General features: G+C 38.0%; 1 protein-coding gene across 1 annotated transcript in view; it reads left to right on the plus strand.

Moving 5' to 3' along the window:
• Window positions 1-22,365, plus strand: part of Rbms3 (RNA binding motif single stranded interacting protein 3) — a 295,095-nt gene that overhangs the window by 27,032 nt on the left and 245,698 nt on the right. The window contains exon 3 of the mRNA XM_070007501.1: window positions 7,643-7,722. Coding sequence (XP_069863602.1) covers window positions 7,643-7,722 — 80 coding nt within the window. The remainder of the gene's footprint in view (window positions 1-7,642; window positions 7,723-22,365) is intronic.

Below are 22,365 nucleotides of genomic sequence, written 5' to 3' on the forward strand. Positions count from 1 at the left end.
TGGTTAATTGGAGACAAGAATCTCACAGATTTTCCTGCTTGGGCTGCCTTTGAACTGTGATCCTCAGATCTCAGCCTCCTGAATAGCTAGCATTTCAGGAGTGGACTAATAGCACCTAGTTTGCAATTTGTTTTTATTCCTCTTTCATTGATAATAGACCCATCTGGAGGAAGTGGCACCTGGAGGTGCTCTTTCCAGGTGACTCAGTTGAAAGTTAGAAGAAGGAGGATCTACACAAGTTTGAGCAGAGTTAGGGGAACTGACAAAGAGATGTTGAGATGCTGGGACAAAGCAAATCTAAGGTTATCATACCACAGTTACTGTGTAGGGGGCATGGCTCAGAATGTCCCATTTTTCCAGAACAATCAGAAAGTAATATTTTCATGTGAAGGCTCCCAGTTTTCAAACATTGACAGGAATTTCAGAAGTCTCTGCTATTTTAAAATAGACAACAACAACAACAACGAAGCCACATTATTGTTCTGATTTGGTTTTCAGTCTGAGATATCTGACCTGTATATATCTAGTATAGAGGTTTTCAAACCTGGCAGCACACTAGATTTACTTGGTTAGGTTTGAAAAATTTATGCCTAGGCCTCAAGCCAAAATAATTAAGAATCTCCTGAGTTAGGTCCAGACATTGGAATTAATAAAAATAACTCTCTACTAGTTTAAGTGTTTATTTTTTCCTCCTTTGGTACCAACATTGAGATTTAAATTCAGGGCCTGGTTCTCTCTTAGGTTTATTTGTTCAAGGCTAGGGATCTACCACTTGAGCTATATTCTCCACTGTGAGCATTTTTGGTAGTTAATTAGAGCTAAGAGTCTCACAGACTTTCCTCCCCATGCTGGCTCTAAAACAGAATCTTCACATCTCAGCCTCCCGAGCAGCTAGAATTATAGGTGTGAGCCCACTAGCACCTGGCTATACCGTGATATATATAATTTTGAAGTCAGTTTACATTTACAGAAAATCTGAAAAGAAGACACACGTTTTTTATATACTGCACATCTAGGATTGTGTCTGTAATCCTAGCTATTCAGGGAACTGAGATCTGAAGATCAAGGTTTGAAGCCAGACTGGGCTGAAACAAAGGTATGGCTCAAGTGGTACAGCATTAGCCTTGAGTGAAAAGTCCAAGTGAGAGTTTAAGGCTCTGAGTTCAATCCCAGTACAGGCAAAGAAAATCAAGAAAAAAAGGAAAAAAGGAAGGAAGGGCGGGAGGGAGGGAGCAAGGAAAGAAAAGGAAAGAAATAAGGGAGGGAGGGAGGGAAGGAAGGTTATTAATGGTTTTGTAAGAATACCATATGAAGAAATGCTCTTCTTCTCATACCACATCAGTGTAAATTGCTGTAGTTGGTGGTGGCTGGATGGAGTAGAGACAGCTCATCTCTCCCAGCTTCAGATAGAATAAGCAGATCAGTCAATATAAGAACCAGAAGGATCACACAGTCAGCAATGCAAATTGATCTCTTCCTGATAAGCCATCTGAACTGGAACTTGGTAAATTGAGGGGATGGGTGGAGTTGGGAGAGATGGGAAAAAATGATGAAAGATGAGTTGTACTCTGATGATGATGAAAGACAAATCGTGCATAATCAAGAGAAATTGTACTCATAAACTGATTTGTTAACTTGAAAGCCCTTTACACAACTACTTAAGAATAACAAAAATAACATGAAATAACAGACACAAGCTCTGTCCCAGGCTCATCTGCTAACTCCTCACTGGGAAAGTATCTGTGTACATTGTGTGTATGTGTGTGTGTTGGGGGGCGGGTGGGTAATTGTGTTTTCATGTTGGTTTCTTCATCTGTACAATGCAGACGTTGATATGTGGCCATTTCCAGTCCTAAAATGATATGATTCTAAACACTCATGGGTAGAAGATGTAGCTCACTGGTACAGCACCTGCCCAGCAAGTGCAAGGCTTATGTTCTACCCCTAGAACTTCAAAAACAAGAGGATTTCTGGATCATGGTTTTATTAGTGAAATATTATCCAGAATTTCACTTTCTACAAGACTATGTTGTAATGTTGATCATCAAAATATCTGTGTTGTGCAAATGTCATGGTGGGGAGGGCACTAGACTTTACTATTTGCCTTTTATGACACTTGTATCCTGAGAAAGCCAGGCACCTGGCTAGAAAGAAACAAATTACAAAAGGAAAGATGAAAATTCAACTCATTCATTCATCTTTTCCCCATGACTCACTCCAGTTGCAAAGGATTCCTAAGTAAATGATGTAATTTGTTTTTGAAAATATCAGAAGGAGTGCACATTTTACTACTTAAGAAAAAATTTAATGTTGACTCTTTCTGGAAATCTTACCAGAAATGAGGATGCTTTGGCTAGCAGTTGGATGCTCTAAGTTGCCAATAAGTTGTACAGAACCTGTTATTTCAAAACCACAAACATTTCACAATAGCGGAAACCTTTAATTAACCATAATAAATGACAGAGTAGATTTATTTTAAATGCAAGGGTAATAAATACTTAGAGCTTTAAGACCATAAATAGAGATTCTCTACTGAGGTGATCCAGTCAGAAAAGGATTTTGTGATACACTTTTATGCCTCCTTGTGTTAAATCTGACCCAGAATGTTCATTCTACTAACATTGGATCTGATGGAATGTGCCTGTGGCTAGGACTGGCTGTAAAACCAGTTTCAAAAATGAGAGCAAAAAGAAGGAGGAGGAGGAAAGGAAGAGGAAGAGAGGGAATAAAATAAGAGAGAAAGGGGAAGAAGAATAGGGGTAAGGATGGGGGAGAGGAGGGAGGAAGAAGAAGAGGCAGATCAAGGGAGGAGGAGAAGTAGAGAGAAGGAAGAAGAGAAGAAAGAGGGTGAAAGAAGGAGGAGAAAAGGGGGAAGAAGAAATGGAGAGGCGGAGGAGAGAGAGTGTGTAGAGGAAGAGAAACAGCTCTGTCATGCATTTCAAATGACTAGAGCCAGTCATTTCTCAGCATTGAGAAAAGCAGGAATGTCAAACAGGCCCTTCATGCTGTATTTATATTTAAAATCAGACCTAACAGAAAAAACCTGAACCTTTACCTACCATTGGAGCCTTGTCAGAGTCCAATTAATACATGTTAGGTGATTGGTTGGCCTGGAGCTGGAGGGTTCTGATGGCCCAGGGAGTTCAGGTATACCTGGAAGCAGAGATGTATCTGAGGTGATTCAGGGCCCAACTTAAAGGGTGGCACCAGCCTGCCCTTTCCAGACTCCCTCAAAATTGCTAGTATCAGTTTCCTCCACAGAAGCATGTGCCAGACTTCAGATGGCTGGAGCTGGCATTACAGAGTTGTTCATTGTGAAACTCTTAAAGACAACCGGTACATTCTTCCTAAAATGGCTACACAAATGAAGCATGTTCCTCTGGTCCCCAGTTCTCTGGGTCCACCTTTGTTGCTTCCACATCTGAAGAGCATATACTTTCCTCCCTGCCCCTTGGTAGCTCCGCCATTGTCATCTTTGCCAGGATGGGGTTGCCTTGTTAAAATGTGCCCCATGTATTAAAATGAAATCGTCACTGTTGGGAAGTACAGCCTAATATGATTTGACACTATGTGCCAGCAGCTATTAAAAAAAACAGGCTTTTATTGCATTTATTCTTTCAGAGAAGAGTCACTAAAGACTCACAGTAGACGTTCTCTTAGTTAAATCTGAATGAACCCAAAGTGAACAATCTATGCTACTCTTCGTGTTCAAAAGAACAGCCCCCATCTGGTCTGATACGGCTGTAAAACAGTGTTAAGAAAAGATACCATGTTTAGAAACCAAAAGGGAAGACTTGAAGTGTTCAAACCAGAACAAAAAGTATTGCAAATATTGGGCATTTGATGTTCTTTTCTTTTTTTCCCTGGTACTGGGATTTGAACTTAGGGGCTGAACACTATCCCTTACCTTTCTTACTCAAGAGAGTGAGTAGAGCCCTAGCTCTACTTCAGCTTTTTAGTGGTTAACTGAAGATAATAGTCTCAAAAACTTTCCTTCCCTTGGGGCTGGCTCCAACCTAGATCCTCAGATCTCAGCCTCAGCCTCCTGATAGCTAAAATTAGAGTGATATACTACTGTACTGGTGCCAGCTTATTTTCTTTCTTAGCTTGCTCTTTGTTGCCTAAGACATCTAATGTAGGATCAGCAAGTACACATACCCACTAATCCCAGTCTAATGTTGGTCTACATTTAGGATTCCGTGTTATTTTAAAACAAAGAGAAAATATTTGATTTGTAGAACTTTGCAAGCATGCTTCAGAGTTTTTTTGGTACTTTTTTTTATTGGAACAATACTGTACAGAGGGGTTCCAGTTACATGAGCAAGGTAATGAGTACATTTCTTATCGAGCATTGTTGCTTCCTCCTTTGTTTTTCCCCTTCCATCCCTGCCTTTTATCTAGATGAGCACCCAAAGAGACCGAACAGAGTAAGGGACTCCAGGGCATTTGAGTTTCATTCTGTAGCTCTTCTGGAATAAAAATTCCATAAAGCAATATCTGTAGTCATTAAGGGCTTGTATTTCCTCTCCCATTCATATCACTTCTAGGAAGAAATATTATTTTTCCTAAGAGATGGTAGAGAGTAGACCCTGGTAGGAAGATAGGAAGAGCAGAGTTCAAATTCTTTTGTTCCTGGGCAAAGAAATTTCCCCTTTTAAAAAAAAATTAAGCAAGCCAGGCACTGGTGGGTCTCACAACTGTAATCCTAGCAACTCAGAAACCTGAGATCTGAGAATCACGGTATGAAGCCAGCCTGGTCAGGAAAGTCTGTGAGACCCTTATGTCCAATTAACCACCAGAAAACCAGAAGTGACACTGTGGCTCAAAGTGGTAGAGTGCTAGCCTTGAGCAAAAAAGAGCTCAGGGACAGTGCCCAGGCACTGAATTCAAGCCCCATGACCACCACCACCACCACCGGCAACAATGTCAGTAACCAATTAGGCAAATATGAAGAGTTACATTGAAAGATTCCATTGGAAGAAATATATCTGAAAAAGTGGGGAACCTGTATTGTAGTGAATACTTAAAATGAAGATCATTCCTGCCTCTCATCAAAATAGCTTCTGATTTGAAGGCATTTATGATTAAATTGAGCAAAATGTTATGTTTGTTTTAGTTTTTAGTTCTTGTGTATGCGTGTGTTCTTATTGTGGGGCTTAACCTCCTGACCTTAGGCCCTCTCTTAGCCTTCTATTCAAGGCTGGGGATCTACTACTTGAGCCACAGATCCACTTTTGGTTTTGCAGCTTAACTGGAGATAAAAGAATTATAAACTTTCCTGCCTGAGCTGACTGTCAAGCCATGATCCTCAGATCTCAGTCTCCAGTCTAGCTAGGAGTACAAGTGTGAACCATCAGCACCTGGCTTAATTTTTAGTTATTGAAATGCTATTAGGCTCAAAGAACTTTTTCATCTATACATAAAATTAATTTGTTCTTAAGATTTCTTCCAAGCTCATGAGAATCTTACCTCCAAAAAACTACTAAAAAGCCAGAAATGGAGCTGTGGCCCATACTATAAATTCTAGATCCTGTAACCCCAATCTAAATGTTTTAAGATCTTATTGATTTGGGAGGACTCTCTGATTTGGAAGGACATGATAAAAATTATCATTAAACATTTTAAATATTAAAAAAAGATTTCTTCCAAAATAACTCTTATGTAGGTCTTTTTTATCATCTAAAAAAATGGATACTTATCTGATAACTTCAATCCAATTCCCCAAATTTTCTTTTCATTTCCAGATAAGCTATAAAGTTAGGGGGCCCTGTGAAAGATGGCAATGCAATATTCCTTGTTAAAAAATAAATATCAGGGGCTGGGAAGGTGGCTCAGTGGTAGAGTGCTTGCCTTGCATGCACGAGGCCCTGGGTTCAATTCCTCAGCACCACCTAAACAGAAAAAGCCAGAAAGTGGCACTATGGCTCATGTGGTAGAGCACTTGCCTTGAGCTGAAGAGCTGAGGAACAGTGCCCAGGCCCAGAGTTCAGGCCCCACGACTGACAAAAATATAATAATAATAAATAAAGGTTAAATTTTGAGATAGTTATAACATAGCTTTCAACATAGTTCTCAAGTTCATGCAGTTGATCTGGCTGCTGATAGGAGTTTTCATGTGTACCAATACTGAATGATTTTATTCCACACTTCATAGGAATGTGCACTTAAAGCCAAACTTTAATTTGTCAGAAAGTAATTACAATAATTCATTGATATTGATGAGGCGGTGCAGATACCCTGTTTGCATCTCCTGGTCTATCTCTGAGTCTCCCAAGTGAGCATTGCACTCACCTAAGTGTTCTCCTCCTTTCACCTGAATGTGCAGAAGATGCAAGTCCAAAACCTCCTTTGTCCTAATTACTTTTCCAACACCTGTTCTGCTGTTGAGGCTGCTTCTCTGAGTTCTCCTCATTTCTAGGACTCTCACCTGTAAATTCCTATCACTTTAATAAATATGTGTGATCTATTAGCATGTATTAACATTTTCCTTATTTTATTTCTTCTACATGTAATATGTTCACGTGATATAGCCCTGAAAACACACCTAAAATTTACACACTGGAAAGATTACAACTTACATCAAAACCCTCTGTTCAGAAAGCACATATTAACAATCTAAACAAAACAACAAAATACATGAACTTATACTTTACCTTTGGATGCATTTCAGACATTTCATATATATTCTTTCATAGCTATGTGCACTGTAGGTGAAGCTTGCTTTTGCTTCTTGTTGTATTCTGAATAAGTCAGTTTTTGTTAACCAGAATCAACTCTAATTTTTTATTGCTCCCTTGAATTTTTATAAAGTAATAAAAGCCAGTTATAATTCATGACTTACAAATCGTTGTAAATGATACTTTGCTTGAGCTATGGCAGCACTACCAAGACTCTCTCTCAAAATTCATCCTTTAGACAACAGTATATGAGAAGTAAAATTTTACACAAGAAGCCTCATTTAGAAATACTAATATTTTTAAATATTTAAAAAACAAAAGACTGTCCAACATTCAAAATTGAGAACATATAGAATCTCAAATAACTCTTTTTAAACATCTTTCACATGCTAACTTTTCAAAAACAATGTCAGGATGCTGAGCAGTTCACTATTGTGTTGTTTGCTCTTCTGGGCAATGTACTGTTCAAACAAAACAGTAGAGTGTGTAGAGACCTCTTAGTTGTTATTGTACAGGCTTAAATATTGTGGAAACATCCCTTTTTTATCCTTATTTCAGCATTTTGTTATTTCCCTTCCCCTCCCCAAATTAGAAAATCCATCTTTTAAGTTCCTGCTTTACCACTTACTGAAGAGATAACATCCCCTTCACCATTGGTGTCCTCGTTGGTATGACATAGGTCATAAGGTCACAGGGTTTCCAATGGGCTTAGCATACCTACCACCATCATCACAGACAACTCTCTGCGTAGGGAGGCTACTCTCAACACTGAAGATTCTGTACTGTTTCCCATCAGCCTAATTATTGTCATCATGTCACCAGGTGACAATTCACATCAAATTGTCAAGATTTTCCATTGCTTTCTCGCTTTCTTTTATCTTTTCCCCTTCTTTTATCTTTTTTTAAAAACCAATATGAACAAACTGACACAAGTATATGATCTCTCCTTTGCTTTCTTTTCCCAGGATGGAGTCTACTGAAAAATGTGAAGTGGTAATTCAACATTTTAATGGAAAATACCTGAAAACACCACCAGGCATCCCAGGTAAGAAATGTCATTACGAAATCACTCAAACCACTGCTAGATTTATTGCTGTTATTCAAATGAAGATATAATAAAGCCTTTCTTGTGTGGGGGAAAAGTTTGTTTTTATAGATGTGCATTTACATATAGTAACTCATCTTCCTCAAAAGTGTCTTGGTGATTATTTTTTGGTTTTTCTTTAAATCTCTTTGCATACTTCTACAAAGTGATTGAGAAGGAAAACAGCAAAGAATAAAGAATGCACTTGAAATGAGATCAGTTAATGACTCTTAATATAAATAACCTTGATGTATAATTAACAAAAGAGCTAACCATGGCAAAGCCCACAGATGGATGCCAGACCCCAACCATCTCTTACTAGCCCATGTAAACAAGAATACAGAGAGGGCAGTAAATTTAGAAACTTACGTAGTTTAGTTCTGTCATGAAATCTGAAGGAATAATTTTATATTTTACATAAACATCAGTTGCTACACACTAAAAAAATTAAAAACACTCTCCATTCACTAGGAATAGTTCCAATCCAGACACTCCAATGACATCTTACACTTTCAAGGCAAAATTCTTTAGGTTTCACACATACCACTACAATGACATACCTCTATAGCCAGGCACAGGTGGCTCATGCCTGTAATTCTAGCTACTCAAGAGGCTGAGATCTGAGGATCTCACTTTAAAGCCATCCCGGGCAGGAAAGTCTGTGAGACTTTTATCTCCAGTTAACCACCAGAAAACCAGAAGTGGTGCTGTGGCTTAAGTGGTAGAGTGTTCCCCTTGAGCTGAAGAGCTAAGGGACAGCGCCCAGGCTCAGTTTAAGCCCACAACTGACAAAAAAAAATATAGCTCTATGCTATTAAGAATTATATTCAGGGTCTGGGAAGGTAGCTCAGTGGTAGAGTGCTTGCTGCTTATGCATGAGGTCCTGGGTTCCATTCCTTACCATCACATAAACAGAAAAAGCTGGAGATGGTGCTGTGGCTCAAGTGGTAGAGCACTAGCCTTAAGCAAAAGCAGCTCAGTGATAGTGCCCAGGCCCTGAGTTCAAGCCCCAGGACTGGCAAAAAAAAAGAATTATATTCACCATAATATAGTCAATATTATATTATCAGAGTTATAAATGCCCCAACTTCATAGTAATCTAACTGTAGGATGCATGGGAGATATTTGATATGAGGTAATAGATTTTTCTGCCAATTGAAGAACAAAAATGCAGGAAAGTGCTTAAAGCAAATCAAGTAATTTTATTTACTGGTAACAGGAGAGAAAGAAGAGTTAATAGACCCTATCCTGGTGGCTGACTCCTGTGACCCTAGCTTCTCAAAAGGTTGAATGGGATATGTGGATCCTGGTTTAAAGCCAGCCAGGGCAGGAAAGTATAGAAGTCTTATCTCCTATTATCAACAAAAAGCTAAATTGGAGGTGTGGCTCAAGTGGTACAGCTTGTGCCTTGTGTAACAAAGTTAAAGGACAGTGCTTAGGTCAGGAGGAAAAACTAGAAGAGGATTAGAAATGGGGAGAAGGAGAATGAGTGGAGGAAGGGAGGATGATGAGGAGTTGGTTGCTAGTGGGAGTCGACTACGTAAAGTGGGAAATTACCTGTTGAGTCTCTGACTGGAGCAACCAGATGTTTGGTCCCTGGGTCTCTCCCTCCTAAGAAAGTGTATCTTTGGTTCCCAATTCCCTTTCCTGTTAGGGAAACCTCTCTTTCTCTAGTTTGATAGGTTACATTCGGCTAAGCAATGTTGGAAGCCACTGTGACTGGATCCCTCTTCCCCAGAACCTGAACACATAAATTCCTTTCTGATTGGGCTCCTCCCACTTCAAAGCACAAAGGCAGAAATGGGAGGGCTTGCTTTCCTCCATGCCTTTCCTAAAATGCTTTCTAGTTGGATCCCTTGCTTTGGAACTCCAGCAAGAAAGTTCTTTTCTGATTGGATCTTCCCACATTGGTGCATGAAGGTGGAAGTGGGAAAACTTGTCCTCCACCATACAATTTTTGTAAGCACATGTGTCAATCTTGGGATCCTACACGTCCAAGTGGGTACAAGAGAGATGATTTGTTCTGTCCCATCGTTCCTCTCCACGTTGACCTTTATTCCAATTGCTATTTTCTTCTTCTAAATACCTAGCTGAGTTCAACTAGCTATCCCTATCTTTAAAAACTAAAGAAGAGCTAACCTGAGAAAAATTATAATGGATAAAGAGCTGATAAAATATAATGGATAAAGAGCTGATAATATATAATGGATAATGGAGCTGATAAAATATAATGGATAAAGAGCTGTTTGCCTACTGGGCATTGACTCCCTTCCCCCTTTGTTATGACACTTCTCAGGGGAGAAAGTGCAAATTCTTCGGTCTTTTGGTATTTTGTTTTTGCTTTCTAAGCCAGATTCAACAGTGTTTGTTCCACAATGCATGTTCTATGTAAAACCCATTAAGAGACTTTGAGGATTTTGTATTTCCGTTCCTTAGACCAGATTGAGGTTGTATAGAAGAGGAAATGTGAACATAAGGATCAATATTATTGTGTCAGGGCTTTTATGACTCGATTGGTTTGAGAGGATGTCAAGAAAGTAGGAAGATCCTTCATGCCATGTTCGGGTGATGTGGAAAATCCAAAGAGGCTGATCACCAGTTAATCAGCAAGTAGGCACACAGGATGGCTGGCCTTGATTTGGTTAACTTCCATTTAGCACATTCCCTGGAGAATCGACTGCATTATGATCCAATCACAGACATATGGTGTTGTTAAGAAACGAGTTAGCAGTTTTCATCTCAGCATGTAAGCTGCCCTTGCATTTCAGAAGACATGCTATTTTCTCTCTCTCTTTCTCTCTCTCTCTCAGCATAAATAGGCATTTTAAGACATTTTGCTCAGACTTGTCATTGGACAGAGGAGTTGCATGGTTAGTGGGTTTTTTTCTTATTTATCCCAGTTTATCTAACAGATGCCTGCATACTCTGAAGGCATTCAACCTAGATGGGAATTATATGACTGTTTAAAAAAAATAAGCACACTATGTAGAATTGCTGTTAATCAAAGTTTCAATACAAGGTATAACTTTCTAGGTTTCTTCCTTTTGGGGTAAAATATACTGAAATTCTTCTTGACCTGATTGACTTGAAAATATCCTTTTTGATTTTCCCCAAGATCATTCAGCTGAAAAATATAATTTAATGCTCAAGACAAAGCAAGTGACTACAAATCCCCAAATGTCCCAGCATCCTTCCTGAGTACATAGGCTGTGATATTAACCTATCTAATATCATAGCTACACCCAATGGAGATATTGTGAATAGCAGGAACTTGGTTATGAGTTTCTCACTCATATCTCATGGGAGCAAGGAAAAATGATAGTTTGGATCAGTTATAAAACTCATTGAGATATAACTTTATGCTTCTAAGCATTGCATTCAATATAATAGAATTAAATATATAATGTTGATCAATAGTACTTGAATTTGCTTATTTATGCATTATTTTAGAAATCATATAGAGCTTCATAAAAGCTTCAAATGTTAACTAAAGATACTTAACGTTGATATGTAGATTTTTATGTGGAACAAAAAGGCTATAATGTAGGATTGGGGTATTTTGAAAGGTACAGAGTAAAATGCCCACATTGGATACAATTTCTAAGTCATGACAAGGTATAATCAAATTTAGGAAGTGCTGTCTACCTTTATTTCTTTCTAGCTTAATCATTTATACAACTGAAATATTCTCAGACTTATCGTAAACCAACTTTCTGTTTGTATTGAAGACAGAGAGGAATATCACAAGAAGCCCTGATAACAGGTTGGAGAAAATACCATGTTTTTGTTTTGAAGAGACCAGTTTCCTAAACTTGTTCAACATAATACTTTACAGAGCTTACCCTTGCTTGTTGACATACTAACTAAAATCAATACTGATTAAACTGAAGTGAAAATATCATTTAAAAATTTGGAAAACCCTAATATTCTATATTGTCATGATTTAGTGTGTTTGAATTCAGAGGTTTATAATGTTGCAGAATGAATATTAATGATTTCCATGCATTGCTTTCAAATTAAATGAATGACTGATACCCAATGATCCTATAATGACATGACAGCTTCAGGTCCTAATCAAACTAACACAAATGTTGAATGCTGACTCATTCAGCAATCTTTGAGGATAGATGAGTGAGTCAGCATTCTAAGCAAGTGCAGAGCACTTGGTGCCACAGGTTCATTGCTTACTTCCCAATTTAGGGATGACATAGGGAAGCATTCATGTGTCATTGAGCAAACAGTATCATTTTTATTTCTGTATCATATATATATATATATATATATACATGCATATATGATATACACATATATACATATATTCCTTAAGTAGCTGTACAAAAGGATTCCATTTCAGTATGTCAATTTATAACTACCATGTGTCTCGATCAATGTTACCACTCCCATCATCCTCCTCTATCTCTATCAACTCCATCCATCCCTGCAAGTTTTCTAGTTCTATTTTCACATAAGTATATTGGATATTAAGACTGTATTCACCCTTCATTCCTCTTTCCTTCCCTCTGCTGTCACCCCTCTCGACCTTCCATCCCAGAGCAAAAATGTTTCAGCTTCCTAGTATTCATTTTGTTAGACTGAAATTAGTTATTTGAAGGAGTTACAGCATTGCAATCTTCCCGAGTATATCATATGATCTGCAATACATTTGGGTATCTATGATATGACCCTATATATGTTTTCATATATATTTTTCTGTCAACAATGATCATTGTAACCAGATATGAAAAATGGATTATTTTTTTCCTTATGTCCCCATTAGAACCATTTCTATAAAAGAACACAGAGATAATGACTTCAATCCAAAACTTTGACATAGTATTAAATTTCAAATTTTAAAACTTCATAATTAGGGGTACTGAGAAGGATATTGATCACACTTATACCACCACCATCACTTTTATTTGGATCATTGTAAAGGATAATTTGCTCATTAAACATGATTCATGCTCCTATTGAGCTTCAATTCCTGACAGATGATCTGAATTGAAAGCAACTTTCATATATGAGTGGCTATGGATCATCTTTTCTCCCTTTATGGGACCCTCCTGCTTATGTATAAAGAAATCAGAATTTTGTTTGTTGTTTGTTTGTGACAGGGTCTCACCAAGTAGCCCAGGCTAGCCTGGTACTTACTTGTGATGCTTCTGTCTCAAGTTTGCCAGTGCTAAAAAGACTACTGTTAATCAATGCATGATAGATTATTAGCACCTGTCTAATGTCTCCAAACTAACACTGTTGACTTCAGATTATAATATTATCCTCATATTTTGATTGCTCATTATTTGAATTATTGGAGACATGCACACACACATGCACACACACACACACACACACATACACACACACACATACACATACACACACACATTTAACACTAGCTAACAGAGAACAGGCATCAGGGTTTCTCTAGCAGGAAAGAAGAAAGGCCAGAAGTGTGTATTAAACAATGTCAATCAGGAGCACTATTTGATCATGCAGTATAGAGGAAAAAATGGAAATACAGTATTCTCTAAATGTTGCATGTCCTACCTATTGATCTTTTTGCCTTTGTAACAAAAAAAAGGAACATTAGTTGCTTGCCTGACTAACCCAAGACATTTCTTTGTCCTGTAATGAATTTCACAGATATATTGTGCATGCCCACAGCGAAAGCAAAGGCTAAGTGCCTAGACCCTTCAAGGATGTATAGGACATGAATCTGAAATGCTCACTTTCAAAAAGCCCCGCAGAGCAGAAAACCATGAAGAAAAAGCCTCCCCATGTAAGCATGGGTATTGATGAGCAAAACATGTAGGCTGGCTTATAGAAAAACAAATCATGATTTCCCTGTAAGCACATGTTTTTTTATCAGTGAAGTTGATAGAAAATGGAATGATTCATTTCTGGTATGATTTTCTTCTGGGCACTGTCCCTGAGGTCCTTTTGCTCAAGGCTAGCACTCTACCATTTGAGCCACAGTGCCTCTTCTGCCTTTTTCTGTTTATGTGGTACTGGGGAATCGAACCCAGGGCTTCATGCATGCTAGGCAAGCACTCTATCACTAAGCCACATTCCCAGCCCTTTCTTATATCTTTAGGTAATTATTTCTTTTTTTTTTTTTTTTGTGGGTCTGGTCGTGGAGCCTGAACTCAGGGCCTGGGCACTGTCCCTCAGCTCTTCAGCTCAAGTCTAGTGCTCTACCACTTGAGCCACAGTGCCATTTCCATTTTTTTTCTTTTTGCTTATGTGGTACTGAGGAATCGAACCCAGGGCCTCAGGCATGCAAGACAAGCACTCTACCACTGAGCCACCTTCCCAGCCCAAGGTAACTATTTCTTATCTCATTTGAGCTCCATGAAGTTGGGAAGGGCTGGAAGGGAACTTTTACGTCACAGACCTTTTTGAAATTTTTACAAATATTGTTGCGATAGAATGTGCACAAGGAATTAAGTGTCATGTCAGTGAGGATGAAAGGTTCTTCACATAATCCATCATGCTTCCCCTGTAGCTGGTGTCTCAGTTGCACACTATCACATCCAGAATCTCATACACTTTTATACCCAGGCTGGACTTGAACTATGATACTTTGATCTCCACCTTCCAAGTAGCTAGGATTATAGGCTTTAGCCCATGAACCTGGAAGAGTTTCTTAACCAATACTTTTGTGCCTTTAGCATGATGTTGTTACTTTTCATAGACAAAATCTCAACAACATTCCTCATTCCTATTATAACATTATAATGGTGTGATATTATTAGTGCTTTTGCTACAGTTGTATAGACCAATGCATGCAGCAGAGTTTATCTACAGTGCTAAGTTGATTGCAAGATCTGCTTATTTAAAGTAGTTGTAATTTCATGGGACAAAGAAAAGGGACAAGGAAGATTTCTAGACTTCTTTCAACCCATGAACAGTCTTTATCAACTATTTCTAAAATAGTAAACCCGTTTGGGTCTGCACAAATATGTGAACTGAAGACTTCACAGTAACAACTTATAAGATGAATAGTAATAAATCCCTATTTTTATTTCTAAAACTGCTGGGCTTTGTCAGTCTCACTGATGAGTAGTTAAAAGTATTTAGTGTGTATGTGTCCAAGGAAGTCTTATTAGCAAGTGAAGAGAGTTGAGTGGCTGAAGGCCAATTAAGGCACAATTTAGAGAGACAAAACTGAATAATTAATGGCTGAGTGCATTTCCACATCTACAAATTTCATTTAATAGGTTTGATTTAGAGCAAATTCTAACCAATTTCTGAGTAAATGGACAGCATTCTGAATTAAATATTTGCTGCAACTTCCAGTAACTGCCATATACACAACTTATTGTTTATGTGAGGGGACTGAAAAGTACAAACCATAAGAAAATATTTTAGCAGGAAAACTAGTGAAAACTCTCATTATGCAAGCTCCAAACCAGCCATCATTTGTATATCTTATTAACTACTTCCTCTGATTTCTCAAGTATTTAAGCCCATGAGTGATGAACCAATTATTTGACTGTTATTTTAGTGGTTTTTAGTACAGAAAATAAATCTTTCATAGGAAATTGGCATATATTTATTTTTAAAGGAAACATATATTTTGAAGACCCATTTGTAGTACTAGATTGTGGGATTTTCTAAAACAGAATGTTGAACCTTGTCTTCTGCCTTTTCCTTTAAATAATCATTCTACAAACTTTTAGAATGTAACTACTCTGACTTTTTGTTTGTCTCAAGCATCTAACTAAAAGTTGGCAGAGGACAATACTAATTATTATTTGTTAAATAAATAATATGTGGTCATGGAAGGCAAATTGGAGCTTCCCAAAGGTCTCTCTGTTCTAACTCCAGAGCATTAAATGTGTTGTCTTATATAAAAAAGGAGAATTAAGTCTGTATCTGTAATTAATAATGCTGATTAATTTCTCTTAAATAGAGAAATTACCATGGATACCAGAATGGCCCTATCACATCAGACACCTTAATAATGAAAGAAAACGTCAGAATGGGGCAATGTGAAAAAGATTAACCTGTCATTGCTGACCTTGAACTTGGGAGGAACATGGCAGTCTTTAGTCACTCAAATAAGCAAGGAATTAGATTCTACTTTAGAGCCTCCAGAAATAAACTCAACCCTGATTTTAACCCATTGTTTCTCTGTCAGACTTTCGATCTACTGAATTACAAGACAAAATTTATGTTGATTTATGACTATAAGATTTTATCCAAGCTGGGCATCAGTGGCTCATGCCTGTAATCCTAGCTACTCAGGAGGCTGAGATCTGAGGATCAAGGTTCAAAGCCAGCCCAGGCAGAAAAGTCCCTGAGACTCTTATCTCCAATTAAACACCAGAAAATGGGAAATTCCACTGTGGTTCAAATGGTAGAGTGCTCGCCTTGAGCTGAAGAGCTAAGGGACAGCACCTAAGCCCAGAGTTCAAGCCCCACAACCAAAAAAAAAAAGAAGAAAGAAAAGAAAAAAGATTTGATCCCTTGTTATAGCAGCAATCCAAAGCTCAGAGATTGTTACTGAACTTGTTTTAAATAAATTCCATTCAACAGTTTTTATGTACAAACATTTTTAAATGAATGGCTAAACTCTCATTTTTTCTCTTAATTTGACTTTCAGTATAGCATTTGCATTACTTCTATGTTAAACAGAAAAAAACTCTAATTATTTAGACTTGATTTCTTTATATTTCCCCATAAAGGAATAAAAAAGAAAGATTATTTACCTATAAAGAATTTCCCTTGGAAAGAAGGGTTCTTATATCTCAAGGCATATCATTTGTTTACCAAATAAATAACATAGTAACTTAAACCATTCCAGACTAAAAAATATGCAGAAAAAGCTTATCAATTGCAAATCTAAGCCCATGAAACTGCATTTCTTAGTACTCAAATTTATGCTGCTTTCAATAATTCCCATTATTAAAAATGTAGTAGGACTTGGAAAAACAAAATGGAGTTCATCAAAGTTATATTACTAGTATCAGCTGCAAGTTTTTGACAATTGGATGTAAAGTATTAATGATCACCTACCATGACCAATTTGCTATCCCATAGACAGTGGATATCCTAAAGTCCTATATGTCCTAGATGGTTGTGTTTTCTCTGAAGGATTAAGTTTGAGATACAAAATAAAAATTTAGGAGTGCAAATATTTATTATGTATTAATGAAGAGAATTCTTATGACCCATGTGAGTAACCCAAACTTGAAGTGAATTTTTAAAAATGTGTTAAGTCAAAGATAAATTATCTCTAGGACTAAACTATTTATCAAAGACTATATTATATATGTCTAAGACTTTGTAAACATAAAGCCATAACTATTTCCCATTGAAGTAATAATAATGGTTGAGCTTGGTCAGTCACTGCATGCCCAGGAATGTACGCAGATTCCAGGCTGTTTGAGACGAGAGAAAATGTTAGTGCTCCCTCCCAAGGTGTTCTGACCAGCCGGCGCTTATATTTCTATCTTTGGGTGAGTTGCCTACAGGATATCAAAGCCTGTTTCTTTCCTTGAGCAATGGGAAACAGAAGTGCTAGGAATTTACATACTCTGGTGGTAAAGCCCATACATAAATGGTAACTGAGGATGACACTAATAGTTTTGCATTTCTTTGGAGTACAGCATAGGAATTACCTATGCTATCACCCATGCTTCCCTGAAGAGTTCTGCAGTTTTATTTTGTGGTACATTTTTGTGGTATGCATGGCTAGTAGGAATCTGGAGCTTGAACTAAGGGCCTCATGTTCTTAGGCCTAAGGCTGGTACTGTAACACGTGAACACCTTCAACTCTGACTTTTTTTCAAGGTAAGACTCTCTTGGATTTGATTTGTCTTCTTCAACTAGCTTCAAATCACAAATCTCTGATCTAATCCACCTGACTAAGATTACAAGTATGAGTCACTGATATCTGACTTCTGGGACTCAATATTATTCCCTTTCTGGTGCCTATATTCCTTGAATTGAATTTCCCATAACCTTACTGGCTTTTCTTGGACATATAACTTGTCTCCATTCACTTCCACAAGCATCCTATTTTCAAGATCTTCCACTGAGAAGGGTATTAGATGCATACAGCCATTAAATTCACTACTCTGTGATATATTTATTTTTTTAATATTTTGAGCTTTGAAGTTTTGTCTATACAATGTACTCTTATGAGTAGTTTCTGAAAAGATTTAAATGTGAATATCAAATCCACAGATTCTCTGAGTGCACTGGAAATAAACATACTGTATGGGATCTAAGCAGTAGTACTTGTTGATAACTAAGAAGGAATTTGCTGTTGTTCCTTGGTTGTTTTGGAGATGGAACCCAAGGCCTCCCAGTGTACTGAAGACAAACTGCTCCACTGAGCTCTATTCCTAGCTCGGTAAGAGATTATTTTGTAGCTGATTACTGGTGGTTCACCCCTGTAATCCTGTCTGCTCTGGAGACTGAAAACCAACCGGAGGATCTGTTTCTAAAACAGCCTTAGCAGAAAAGTTCAAGAGATTTTATCTCCAATGCATCAACATAAAGCCAATTGGAAACATGGCTCAAGTAGTGGCACCAGCAGTGAGCAAGCAAGCCATTTCGGGAAGGAGGGGCCAAGAGGAGAAAGAGAAGGAGGAAGGGTTATTTTGTAGAAAACAAAAATTTATTCTCAGTAAGATATTTTCAATGGTAGAAAGAAATGTGATCAGATATCCTCTGAGTGAGCAGGTCACTGATTAATAGCATGATTAGATAATCATATAATGTGTGGATAAAACCCCATTTGTTCAAAGAACCATTGTTGTTTAAACATAAAGGAGAAAGAGATTTTAATATAAAATTATTAAAAGTACAAAAATATTGACATCAAATGTTGAAACTAGGCTAATTTCATGTGCAACCACTTCAAGACTCCCTGGTAACTTTGGGCTAAATGGTATCCAAGACATCCCTGAGATCTTTTATGATAATCTGAAATCTCAGGAGAAAGAATTTCCTAATGACACACACTATTTACCTTTCATGAGTGGTAAGTACACTGTCCAGAGGCTATGTGATTTGTACATGGCAAAGGATATGTGGAAGAAAATATGAGAGTCTTCTACCAGTTCAGAAATTAATGACAGACTCATGCCTACCCAAAGTTGGTGAACTTCTTACCTCAGTTTCCCCAAATTGAAACACCATGAGGTTTAAAATACATAAAAGAAGGTGAACACCAGTGGCACACGCCTATACAAAGAGACTAAGATCTGATAATCACAGTTCAAAACTAGCTCAGGCAAGAAAGTCTAAGAGACACTTATCTCTTATTTCCAATTAACTACCAACAAGCAGAAAGTGAAGCTATAGTATAAATAAGAAAGCGCTCCAAAAAAAGCTTGAGCAAAAAAGCTAAGGGACAGCACCTAGGCCCTGAGTTCAAGCCCCTGTACTAGCATATTCACAAGTGCATTGGCATTTGTGTGCATGTGCAGGTGCACGCGCACACACACACACACACACACACACACACACACACACACACACACACACACACACACACACACAAAGAGTTAAAGACTAATATGAAACATCCAGCAAGCAAATTATGAGTCTCATGTGGGAGTTATATTATTAACATCATAAAGACTGTATTCTTTCACTTCTTTAGGTCACTGCTAATTTCATAAGCGTTCAAATTGAAGCAGGAGTGTGTAATTATGCATATGCAACATAGCTTAAGGATGAGTTCCCAGTCTCAATAAGTTGTAGTAATGATATAGCTCAGATAATAGTGATAATAACTTCAAAATAATATGCAATTAATTGAACAAGGTATGCTATTAGTGTTCCTGTAAATCTTTTCTAGTTTCAGAAATGTGAAGTCTTTTCTAGAATCACATAATCATAAATCCCTTTAGGCTATTGAACTTAGAATAAGTTTGAGATCTCTCTGAGGAAATTGCTTATCTAGTCATCCTTGGTAACTAGATGTAATTTTGTGGTTGTTGCTGTTGTATGTTTACTGCTACTGGGGCTAGAACTCAGGGCCTGGGTGTTGTCCCTGAGCTTTTCTGCTCAAAACTAGTGCTCTAGCACTTTGAGGCACTTTTAGGTAGATAAATGGAGGTAAGAGTTTCAGAGATTTCCCATGCTGGTTTTGAAGCACAACCCTCAGATTTCAGCCTTCTGAGTTGCTAGGATAATAGGCATGAGCCACTGGCAGGGGATTTCTTATCTAGTTTTGAAGAATGAGCTCCTCATCAAGTTCCTCCTGGAACCTAATCATTTTATTTGATGTTAGCAATATGTCTCTTAGGAAAGTATTGCTAAATTAACTGAGGAATATTAAAGACTTCAGGCAGAGTAGAGTAGCTGATATTAGTAGCATTATTAATAGTATCTATTAGCACTATGTGAATCATTTCATCAATATCTACCTTCTAGCTGTAAATGTAATTTAGCTATTGAAGGCTATAAAGTGTAACCATTGATGGGCATTATCTGATACTCGGGCTTTATAAAACAAATTTCCTTAGATAGGCACTGGTGGCTCATACTTGTAATCTTAGCTATTCAGGAGGCTGAGATTCAAGGATCACAGTTCAAAGCTATTCTAGGCAGAAAAGTCCATGAGAATCTTTTTTTTTGGGGGGGGGGGGTCTGGTCGTGGGGCCTGAACTCTGGGCCTGGGCGCTGTCCTTCAGCTCTTCAGCTCAAGGCTAGCGCTCTACCACTTGAGCCACCTTCCCAGCCCCCTTGTTGTTAGTTCTTTAGTTTCAATAGTAATCTTGTTGTTTTTTTGTTTTGTTTTGTTTTTAAAATATTAATCTTTAAGACACTTTCCATAATCCAAGCATGGTCTGTTGTAGTCTTTGTGTCTCTGGAGACACATTGAGATGTTTGTCTCATATTTTGGTCTGCTGGCTGGGTCATTATGTCATAATTCTGGAATCAGAAAGAAAAAAGAAGCCTCATGAAGGACAAGTCTGAGGACACTTGGACCCAAATGTATGTAAGGTGTATTGAAGTAATGACAGAATGGCTTTGGAATTTCTTTTCTTTTTGGGGGGGAGGTGGGGTCCGGTCGTGGGGCCTGAACTCTGGGCCTGGCTGCTGTCCCTCAGCTCTTCAGCTCAAGGCTAGTACTCTACCACTTGAGCCATAGCACCACTTCCGGCTTTTTTCTTTTTGCTTATGTGGTGCTGAGGAATCGAACCTAGGGCCTCATGCATGCAAGGCAAGCACTCTACCACTGAGCCACCTTCCCAGCCCTCCATGAGAAACTTATCTCCAGTTGTCCATCAAAAATCCAGAATGGAGCTGTGGCTCAAGCAGTAGAACACCAGCCAGCCTTGACTGAAAAAGCTAAGGGTCAATTACCAGTACTGGCAAAAAGAAAAAGAAAAGAAAAGAAAAGAAAAATCTCCTTGAGACAAGGTAAGGCCTTTTGTTCCATTTGAGCCTTATGTGCCGTGACCATGTCTTGTTCTAGGATGCTATCCAATAAATTCTAAGTGTCTGTGTTTGTTCAACAACTTTTTTGGATGACTGACAGGAATATAATATTGCATTAGGTAAATACTTATTTACCTAGAATTGACTCGGGTGACTCTCAGGTTCCCAAACACTAATCATGTTATTATTAACCGGACCAAGATATCAATTCAGTGTCATTATTTTAGATAAAACAATTTGTCTGATATAACACTTGTAGAAGTTTCTTAAAGCACTTTATACTTCTACATACTAGGGCTTCTATTCTTATGTCTCAGAAAAGTTCTTATCAGTGAGCACTGGTGGTTCATGCCCATACTACTAGCTATTCTAGAGGCTGAGATCATAGTTCAAAGCCAGCCTTAGACAGGTAAGTCCATGGGGTTCTTTTTTTTTTTTTTTAATTTTCCATGGGGTTCTTATCTCCAGTTAACCACCAAAAATGTCAGAAGTAGAGCTGTGGCTCAAGTGGTAGAGTACCAGCCTTGGGCAAAGAAGCAAAGGCCCAGTGCTCAGGTGTTGAATTCAAACCACACTCCTAACATACATACACACACACACACACACACACACACACACACACACACACACACACAGACACACACACACACACGCACACACACACACACGCACACACATCTTAGAGAATTTTTGCTGATACATAAACACTGTACTTTTCAGGCAGATTTTTTTTTTCTGGTGTCCCTTAGCTGCCACTGTGCTGTATGAATCATTGTCCCTTCTACTATGTCCATTGGTCACAATTAGAGCCATTTAATAAGATACTTACTTTATCCCATTGCCTTTCTTTTCCTACTGTAGAATCTCCTCTAGTATCTAGCAGCTGAACCGAGGATGCTCAAAACAGATGCTGAATTTCTGAAATAGCTGAACAAATTAGTGAGATCTCTCAGTACAATCTAAACTCTTAATAATAAATTCAACTAATGGATGTTTAGAAGGTGAATGCAGAGACCATCAACTGTGATGATTCCACATAGAAATATTTTGCATAATGTATTGGCTTGAATGCAGGGACTCAATGTTGTCCCTTAATATTTTGGTCAAGGCTGGCACTCTACCACTTGAGCCACACCTCCATGACTAGCTATTTGGAGTTAATTGGAGATAAGTGTCATATGGACCTTTTTTTTTTAA

Source organism: Dipodomys merriami, unplaced genomic scaffold, assembly GCF_024711535.1.
Source record: "Dipodomys merriami isolate MVZ:Mamm:240054 unplaced genomic scaffold, mDipMer1.0.p SCAF_7, whole genome shotgun sequence".
Taxonomy (NCBI): Eukaryota; Metazoa; Chordata; class Mammalia; order Rodentia; family Heteromyidae; genus Dipodomys; species Dipodomys merriami.